At 49.5% G+C, this 10,121-nt stretch overlaps 1 protein-coding gene across 1 annotated transcript; it reads left to right on the forward strand.

Annotated features, from left to right (window-relative positions):
• The first annotated feature begins 997 nt into the window (after positions 1-997).
• Positions 998-2,652, forward strand: LOC127306792 (expansin-B11). Its single transcript, XM_051337499.1, has 4 exons — positions 998-1,318; positions 1,410-1,522; positions 1,678-1,877; positions 1,968-2,652. The coding sequence occupies exons 1-4, from the start codon at positions 1,075-1,077 to the stop codon at positions 2,296-2,298; spliced, it is 888 nt and encodes a 295-aa protein (XP_051193459.1). The 5' UTR covers positions 998-1,074; the 3' UTR covers positions 2,299-2,652.
• Positions 2,653-10,121: the final 7,469 nt, after the last annotated feature.

The raw sequence follows: 10,121 nt of genomic DNA on the forward strand, positions 1-10,121 counted from the left end.
AAGATTTAAACCAAATCCCAGACACATAATATGATCCAAACTAGGATGCAACATAACAAGACTAAGGGATGAACTAGGGTTCCACCTATTGCAATTGTCCCCACGAATTCTGAAGTAAGGGGTGAACTCTATACTAGCAATGTGAGAGATTTTTCGGTTCAAATTGATTGGATCGGAGGAGAACACTTACCGGGGGGATGGACAATGAAATCCACCAAAGATTCCTTCATGTCCGAGCGATTTTGGAGAAAGATTTGAGAGGGGGTGAGGTGGGAGAGACTGGGGATGAACAGACCGACAGGGGAAGAAAGAAAATGAGCTAGGTGGGTGGCTAGAGTGGGTCGGCGCAGGCTAACCTAATCGGTAGGGTAGCGATGAGTTGTGCGGCGCTCTGCTACATAGGGTAGCCCTACTTAGCAGGGTAATACCTAACTAAGCCGAGGGACCCACGCAGCCATGCTAGCGGCAGGGTAGCACCATCAGAAAGGGCGCTACAAAGAAGAGGGTAACCCTGCAGACGGGAGCTACCAAAAAGAGTAAAAATAATTAAAAATAATTTTAAAGGGCGAGTCTAGGTCGACATAATATGTCTCAGTCGCCTATGTCATGTGACAAATCTCAGTTTCAATATAGTTGTAACTTATAAAAATAGTACTAATTATCAGTTTCAACCTAGTTGAAACTCATTAAATTCTTAGTTTCAACCTAGTGGAAACTCACTATGTTCTCACACTGCACAAATCGCGAGGCAAAATCCAAAAGCTAAAAGCGTCGACTGATACATACTAAAAATCAGACGCCACGCCTGATTTCTAGCCATTCCGAATTTTAAAATAGAGGTTTCCCGTAACCCGAAGGTCCGCACTCTTCGTTTAGCCTTTTCCTTTAGCACCAAACCACCAGCCAGTCACGTTCTCCTCAATAATTCAACAGCAGAATCCCCACATCTCTTGACACGTACGTCTGGGCGAAGTTCACTATAAATACCAGTCCCGTGGTCACTCCTGCAACTCACCGAGCATCACTTGAGCTACTCCAGTGTACCAGAGCTAGCTATAACAGGTAACTGCAGCAATGGCGAAATGTTGCACCTTAGCGCTACTGGGCGCACTGGTGGTGCTCTCACTTCTCGTGAGCCCCATTGCCTGCTCCCGCAAGCTCACCAAGCCGAAGACGAGGTCGGCGGTCAGCCACAACCCTGCTGTCAAGGCCCACAGCAGCTACAATGGCACTAGCCCGTCGGCCGCCTACGGCTCCGGCGGCTGGTTAGCCGGCGGCGCGACGTACTACGGCGCCCCAAACGGCGACGGAAGTGACGGTTAGTAGTTGCCTACTTCACTTGGGATGTTCGTTTAGACAAAGCGTACACTAATTAATTAATTGGTCAAATGTGTCTGTGAACCATTCAGGTGGCGCGTGCGGCTACCAGAGCGCCGTCGGGAGCCGGCCGTTCTCGTCGATGATCTCCGCCGCTGGCCCGTCGCTGTACAAGGAAGGCAAGGGCTGCGGCGCATGCTATGAGGTACGTCACGTCACCATAACTGCCACAGTTTGTGTGGTCTGCGTGCACTCTACACTGTCACTCCCTATACTGTTCATGTAGGTTGTAGCTCCATTAATGGCGCAAAGAGGTCGGCTCTTCCTAACTAAATGCATTCATGTGGCACTCGTACGCAGGTTAAATGCGATAGCGCGAGCAACTCGGCGTGCTCCGGCCAGCCGGCGACCGTGGTCATCACCGACTCTTGCCCCGGCGGCGCCTGCCTCGTGGAGGCGGCCCACTTCGACATGAGCGGCACCTCCATGGGCGCCATGGCGAAGCCTGGCATGGCCGACAAGCTCCGTGCCGGCGGTATCCTCAAGATCCAGTACAAGAGGTACCTCTACATGCTTCACTGTAGAATTACGTCCAGGTAGCACAAATTCAGAGTTAGTGTACTGAATCTTACTGTTTCCGTTAATGGTAGGGTGCCATGCAAGTACCCTGGCGTGAGCATCGCCTTCAGGGTGGACCAGGGCTCCAACCCGTTCTACCTGGAGGTCCTGATCGAGTTCGAGGACGACGACGGCGACCTCAGCGCCGTCGACCTGATGGAGGCCAACTGCGGTACCTGGTCGCCCATGGCGCAGAACTGGGGCGCGCTCTATCGCCTCAACTCCAACACCGGCAAGCCGCTGCGCGGGCCCTTCTCGCTCAGGCTCACCTCCGACTCCGGCAGGAAGCTCGTCGTCAACAACGTCATCCCGGCAAGCTGGGCGCCCGGAGCCACGTACCGCTCCCTGGTGAACTTCCCCTAAGTTACAGCTTCGTCAGTCCTTTTTTCACTGCACCGTGCTTAGCTAGTAATTAAGCAAGCAGTGCAGAGTGTGGTAATTAATTTACGCGTCCGGGAGCGGCGAGAGGCGGTGTCAGAAGAGGAGGAGTAGGCCGTAAGATTGTGCTAGCTCTTCCCTCCATGGCCTCTAAGCACTCCCCTAGCGATGCTTGTCGTCGATTTCTCAGTATTTCATTTCTCCTCCTCTGTTTTCTTCTGGAGGAGAAGTTCATAGTGCTCTATTGCTGCTTTGTTGTTGAAGAGAAGCTTGTAAGTGCAACTATTGTTGCATGCCGATGTATCAAGTTGTGTGTGATTAAGTGATTTTGATAACTCAGTCCTTCAGAAAAAATGAATTGTTACCATCGAGATGTACTGTGTACTGAAATCTGCAGTGTCAAGTCCAGCACACTTCGCCAAGCAGAGGTCACACTCTAGGCATCCACGCTACGTTTTGTAGAGGCTAGCCAACATGTTCAGAGCTCTTTCGAAAAATCTGACAATCTTGGAGGCACTGATGTTCCTCATGAAGATTTGCATGGTCGTCGTTACGGAATTATTAACACTCTGTTCCTTATTCTTCATGGAACGTGAATGTTACCTATGCTTGGGGGCACCATATTATTCCCCTGGATAATGAGAAGTGCTAGTCTCTTTGGTATCAGTACTTTTGCTCTCCTCTTAGGGGCATCTCCAGCGGCGCGACGCAAACGGACGCTGAGCGACCATTTGTGTCCGCCGTGACCGGAAATCCGTCTGGCACCACCTCCAGCGGGGCGACGCAAAGTGACCGGCCCGTCCTCGGAGACGCAAACTGTTGAAATATTGGGCCCACTTTTAGTGGCCCAAATTAGATTTCAGTTTTTCCTATAAATCTCAAAGCCCACATAGTGGCAGCCTTGTGAGTTTGAGCCCAAGTTGGTGGCAGCTCACTAGGGAGTGGCAAGAGGTGGGAAGTTTAGTCCCACATGGAAAGTTGGGAGGAAGTTAGACCACCTTATAAGGTGGGTTGTTCCACCACTAGTAAGTGAGTGAGAATAGGAGTGCTACACGCGCGCGCTCCTCCTCCTCCTCGCTCGTCTCGACACGACGCGACGCGACGCGACGCGCGCACCGCGCTCGTGGTGAGTGGATTGAGCCTCGAGCCGAGACGGAGTCCTAGACGGACGCGTCGCAGTTAGTCGGTTCAGGTCGCTCCCGGATCGTGGGCTATCTGTAACCGACTCGAAACGTTCGTGCGACGTGGGTGTGCCCACGTTGCCTAGGGTTTCCCGAGCCTATATAATCTCCTGCTCGGCTACCGCAGAAACATATCTAATATACGAGTTAGGGTTTCCACCTCTCTCTGCTTGCGCCGCCATCGTAGCCTACTCCATCCCGCGCGCCGACGTGCATCGGCGAACGGGAGAGCAGGTCTCCGGAACCGCTCGTCCTTGCGATCCTGTACGGGAGAGGGCGAATTAGGTTTTTGGGAAGCGCTCTGCGCGACTGCTCAAGCTCTTCATCACGGGTCGCCTTCCGTCCAAGTCGGGCGGTGCTGCCTACCGTCGTCTTCAACGCCGTGTACTACGACCCGTCGTCCCCGTCATCAACAACGTTGTCATCAACAACGTTACTGCTGCAACATCGTCTGCTACACCTTCACCGCCACCTTCACCAGATCGGTACGTGCGAAATATCTCGATCTGTTGAGCGATGGATGTTGTACTGTTTTCTCTGCTACTATTCATGTTGATCACTGCATCTAGTGTGTTCGAGTTTCACATGTTAGTAGTTACTGTCGTCATGCTTAATATTCTGGAATTAATCATGGAAATTTTACCTAATTATCCAACACAAACCTGGCCCAAATATGCGCCAGGTTTGCGTCTCCACGGACGCTCCGCGGTCGCGAAATCTGTCCGCTTTGGGTGCATCCGGGCCCGGTCGGTAGTGAGTAGATAAGCAAAAGATTTTTTCATTACTATTGATGGACCAAAAGGACCATCTTTACAGAGATGGTTAGTCGAGTTAACTTAAAACTACAACGGCCGTACCTACTCGCCGTCGCGCGGCCTACACCGGCCTCGGTTACTTGTAGTCGCGCGCCCCTACTACTGGCCGCCGGAAGGGCCGGCGCCGTCGTCGCAGCGGGAGCGCTTCGCGCACTCCGCGCGCCGCGCACGCCGGTAAACGGACATCTCGTCCTGCCGCCTGCGGCATTCGAGGGCCTCGGACAGGGAGCTGTCCCACAGGGCCTCCGCCTGGGCCAACGCCACCTGGGTAGCCGCCTCCGCCGCCGCCTGGGCCTCCTCCTCCTCTGCCGCCGCCGCCGCGTCCTCGTTGGCCTGGGCCGCCGCGTCCTCGTTCGCCTGGGCCGCCGCCTAGATCGCCGCCACGTCGGCGATGAAGCGGGCCCTGTCCCTAGCCGCCTCCGCCACCGCTTCGTCCCTGGCGGCAATGGCGACCTCCAGCTCCCGGTTCTCCTGCTCGATCCGCGCGGGAGAAGCGCCCCTACGCTGGAGCGAGTCCAGGTCGGAGCACATTAACCCCCGAGCCATGGCCATCGCATAGCTGCGGGCTTCCTCCTCCGCCACCCAAGCCTGACGGCGCTGGGCGTCCCCAGCCAGGGACTCGAAGGACGCGAGCAGAACCCGCTGGTCACCAGCGCACTCGAAGCGGGTGGGCACGGGGTGGTCGTCATCCGCGATGTCGTGGATGACGGCGTCCGCCGGAGGGGCAGCGATGGCCGCACGCGCCTCCGCGAGCTCGGCCCTCGCGTCGGCGAGCTCAGCCATGGCGTTGGCGATCTCCGCCCTGGTCGCCGCGAGGCGCCCTTCCGCGCGCTCTGCCGCCTCCGCCACCGCCTGCGCAACCTCCGCCTCCGCCGCTGCCGCCTCCTGGTCCAGCTGCTGGGCCTCAACGCCGGTGGAGACTATCTCCTCCTCCTCCTCCTCCTCTAGGTGGAGGTGCCGGCACATCTAAACAACTTGCTCACAACTAATATGGTCGGCCATGGATGGATGGTAGGGTTTGAGGTGTGCCCGTCGCCCCCGCCGGTGTCCAGCATATATAGCCACGGCGCAGCGGGAAACAGCGTTGGCGCGTAGGGCGTTTCCCGCGCGCGCGAAACGCCGGTAAAACTTGCCAATGTATTGGGCACGCGCGGGAACGATCGTCGTCGCGCGGGAACAGTTAATCGCCGGCGGCAGTCCTCGACGGGACGTAAAACGCCATTAGCGACCTTGACGTTGTCCCCAGTTAAAAAATACGTCCGCACCGCTGGAGGTACCCCAGACGCAAACGGTCGCCCTAATCCACATCGCGTCCACGGACCGACGCAAATGAATATTTCGAACGTCCGAAATGCGTCGGCCCGCTGGAGATGCCCTTATGCTTGGTTTTCTGCCTGAGGACGACACATGCACTTCTCCAAAAGAAGCACACGAGGGTGCAGAGGGTTAAAAGCTACAGAGACTGATTGCAGTACTCAATTATCGACACACAAGAACTGTTTTCCGAAGGTGCTAATATTATTGAAACATCGTCGGTTGTACACGCAAGAGCTTCAGTTGTACTATTCTCGACTTTATGAGCTAGGTACTATCAAGTGCAACCATATGGGACGAGGATACGTCCAATGGTTTCGATTTAGATAGTACCAAGACCCATACGCATTTCTACACGAGTATAAAAACTTGGTAGTTCATTCGTGTTGCTGTATATATAGTAATAGTAACATATCCGTGCTTCTATTTTTATCACACTTCTATGTAGTGCAGCTAGATATGTAGTGTTTACCAAAGAAAGAAAAAAAACATTATTCAGTCAATGCCGGCAACAATATAATCTAGCTAGGTTTCCATTTCCTCACTAGCAATATCGTGGCCACGTCTTGAGGCTTTAGAGTTGTGCTAGACCATTGCCTCTCGCTAGCAGGAGGGTTTTGTTGTTCTTTTAAAATATTTCCAGTCTGTTTTATAGGATGGTGAGGCACCAGATATATATCATAACTGAGTTCTATCTCAGTGGCAAGGCAAGTGAGTGCATAATTAACCCACCCGGGTTCGAATCCATCTCGTGATAATTTCGTAGGGAGGGACGAACTTTAAACCAGATTATCATCCTAGCGTCCAATCGCCGGGAGAATCTCATCCTACCTAATAACGTATAGCTAAGGGAGGGATCATTCCCCCGTTAGTCAAAGTTTAGGCACCATATATATTCTGAAGTCAGAATAATGTCCTTTCTGCCTTGTCAATGTTTTGGCAGTGAGTCTACGACTCTACGCTAGGTGATCCAAAGATTTATTTGTATGTTTTAGGGATTTGCTAGTTGAGAACTAACTTCATGCTCAGTTAAGTTTTACACTATTTAATTTGATCGTGATTCATGCTAGTTATGAGATGCAACATGAGTTGTAACTGAGATTTGATGACATCTTCTGCTTGAGCACGAAGTTAATTCTCAGCATACTGAGAAATAGTCACACCCTTTTTTTATTTTCTAAATTTTTGTAGTCCTTCCGTCCCGGTTCGTAGGACCTACGCGTAACCCTTGGTCGCAAATTTAACCATCATAATACAAGTTATATATGACAAATATATATCATTAGAAAGTTTAAATGTTATATTCTCTAATGATATAATTTTATTGTTATATAATTGATTTTATGTTTGTCAAATTGATGATTTAAGGATACATGCAAACCCCGTGGACAAAGGAATACTCCCTTTGATTCAAATTACTGGGAGTAATAGATTTTTTTCTTCAAAAAAGAAATGCCGGCAACAATATGCGAGCTCTACGCAGCTATCTTGCTGCTTGCCCCGTTCAGTTTTTACAGTGTAAACAAGCGGCAAAATGGAAGGCAGAAAATCTCTCATCCTGAAGGACGATCGAGTGATGTGAAAGGACGACGATACCCAGTAACACTGATAGCGATTCCTCCATGTGCGACGTTCACGACTACTGCCCATTCTTCTAGAATTACGGTGGCACAGAAACCTAGACCTCATCGCACGTGTTGAGCGAGACGAGGAAAAAAGCTTATGGCCAGCAGCCTTCACTTGGGACGAGTAGAGCGGCCGGCAGCCACCAACCGGTCGAGCAGCGGCAACGTCCGTTCTCGGCCGTCGTCCCCACTCCCGGTCTCACTCTCACGTGGATAGATTCTGGCGCCGAAGGGCAGCTCTCACATGGTGGTCACGTAAAACCATAACATGTTAATTGGCCGCATCTATTCTCCCTATCCATCTACCGGCCTCCCATCCAGTCTTCAATATTTACTCGGTTAAAAAGGAAAATTAATAGGTCAGAATAAGGCTTTTCTTTCTCTATCCTCGTTTTGGTGGTGCGTCGTGGAAGAACCGTGGAGCCGTGCGTCCGACGGATCACTTTGGACCCAATCCATTTTCATGTTCATTGGGGTGGTTTCGGATCAGTTTCTCCTGATCTATGGTTGTAAACATTGTTGATAGTTGATGCTTTGTTATATTGGTCCTTTGAGCTCTTAGCATAATTTGTTTACTGGTAAGCACTACTACGACAAGGTTTGCTCTGCTCTGGCAATGGCGGGGTGAAAATGGCGACGCGCCTTCGGCTTGCGCTAATGTTTGTAGTCGTCACTAGGTGGTCCAAATACCTATTTGGAATGTTTATAATTTATGGGGTTGTTTTTCCTGATATTGATGATTATTGATATATCAGCGGAATTTCGCAAAAAAAAAACTCAGTAGAAAATAAAAAAATATCATAAAATGGAGAAATCGAGATATCAGTGTAATGGTGCTTACAAATCTAGCTTTCTAGTCTATTTTTGCTGATCTTAAATACTCCCTACGTTCATAAAGATATAGATTTATCTAAATTTAAATATATCTATAAAATAAAGAGTATCCAGATGCATTTAAATTTATACAAACTTACGATTTCTTTTCAGCGATATCTTTTTATGAATAGAGACAGTAGAACATATTTCATGTGAAAATTTACACGCCGGCGGCTTACAATGTCTTCTACGTCCATGTAGGTTGAGCTAAGAAAGGAAAAAAAAGGCGCAAGTAGCGTTCCCGGCAAACGTGTCTTTAGCAGGCGGTAGCATGTCGGGGGGATTTGCGGCCGCTAATCTGCAAAAGCTGACAGACATAGCAGTTCGGATGGAAATCCCGAGATTTCTGATGGATTTGTTCAAAAAAAATATTTCTGATGGATCGGGCATCACATGGCGGGAGTGATATCTTCGGGTTATCCGGGTCACACTTGTCGTCTCGGCGCGCCAGTGTCGGCCGCGCATGGCATGGGACCCCGTGCACGGCGCCGCATCGCCAAGTTAATTTACTCGCGCCGCTGCGTGATTTCAGGACTCATCGGCGTGGGCTACCGCCGGCGGTTGGAACTGTGCGAGGGCTAGGGCTAGGGACCGACCATAACTGTAACAACAGTCCGGAGTGTACACCGAACCATTTCGATGAACCATGTGAGCATAAGAAAACGGACAGGTGGCGGAGACGTTTCACGCGATGTGACAGCATCGTTCAGTAACCTTATTTTTTTTGTTTAAGAGAGAAGCGTGCGACGGTGACAGTTCTACAGTTCTTTAGGCAAGGTGACAGTCCAACTCCGATGATATGATACATGTACACTGTGGACTATGCCGCCATGGGCCTCTCTTTCTTATGAGTCGGGTGCCGTGGACGGGTCGCTTCTCGCTTGGATGGTTGGGGGCCCAGTAATCAGGAACCTTCTTCTTCTACTTTCCCTCTTCTTCTGTTTATATTTTGCTGTTTTTCCTTACTTCAACTTTAATTTTATTTTGAAATTTGTAATTCTGTTATATTTTCCCCATTCCTGATGATAACGTTTGTTAATATCATACATTGCCTCGTTGGTGGTTGATGGAGCTACATTACTCTTTATCTGACAGAAGAGGAACACTATCGCCATGTCATTTCTCAGGATCATCCCTGGTAATACGCGTGCAATGCTTCCAATAAATAATTGCTGGCATGCTTTTCATTTGCTATTTTATGTCTACACACATTCTACAATTCCGTAAGAACAAACTGAAAAAATATATCCTTTGCATAACCACATGGATAGTAACAATCTCAACATACGATTATGCAAAAAAAAACTTTTGAAATTATACAGTGACTCGTTGTACTCTCCCATGTAAGTAGAGTTATGTAAAAAAATAGCAAACCATGTCAGTACTTCTTTGCATTCTTCTTCTCTTCTTCTTTTTATTATCGGCGCGCCTCAATACATTTGGTCAATTATTATTCCTTGGATCCACCAGTAGTTGTTGGGCATGTCTTCCACGGCCGCCGGCCTACACCACACGTCGATGTTCAAGAAGTGGTCGTGGCGCCACAATTCTTCATCATCCACCATATGACAACAGATTTTGTTGGATATAGTGCCCTAGAGGCAAATAATAAAGAGTGTTTATTATTATATATCAATAGTTCATAATAGTTTCGTGCCATGCTACAACTGTATCAAGCAAAAACATTGTTACATGTGTGGTATTATTGTAAACAAACAAGGGTTCCAGTGAGCATTCGCAAACTAGTTCATTTTGGTGAATTTGTTGGTCGAGGTTTCCCGATCATGGACACGTAGTCATTAACAATGAGATTATATTATTTGGATAATTGATATGATGGACATTCCCATATATAAGAATTGTAACTCGATCAAAGGCACATCAAGTTCAACGTTACGATTGGAAGATTGGGGGCAGTTCCGACGGGCCCACTAATCAGGAATCTTCTTCCTTTTCTGTTCTTATGTTTATACTTTGTTGTTTTTCTTTACTTTGAC

This window comes from Lolium perenne, chromosome 6 (genome assembly GCF_019359855.2).
Source record: "Lolium perenne isolate Kyuss_39 chromosome 6, Kyuss_2.0, whole genome shotgun sequence".
Classification (NCBI taxonomy): domain Eukaryota; kingdom Viridiplantae; phylum Streptophyta; class Magnoliopsida; order Poales; family Poaceae; genus Lolium; species Lolium perenne.

What these genes read in the sequence shown, in the direction of transcription:
- LOC127306792 (XM_051337499.1), top strand. Translation starts at nt 1,075, where the DNA reads ATGGCGAAATGTTGCACCTTAGCGCTACTGGGCGCACTGGTGGTGCTC. An exon ending in AAACGGCGACGGAAGTGACG is followed by an intron (nt 1,319 to 1,409) that starts GTTAGTAGTTGC and finishes TGAACCATTCAG; the next exon opens with GTGGCGCGTGCGGCTACCAG. An exon ending in GCTGCGGCGCATGCTATGAG is followed by an intron (nt 1,523 to 1,677) that starts GTACGTCACGTC and finishes ACTCGTACGCAG; the next exon opens with GTTAAATGCGATAGCGCGAG.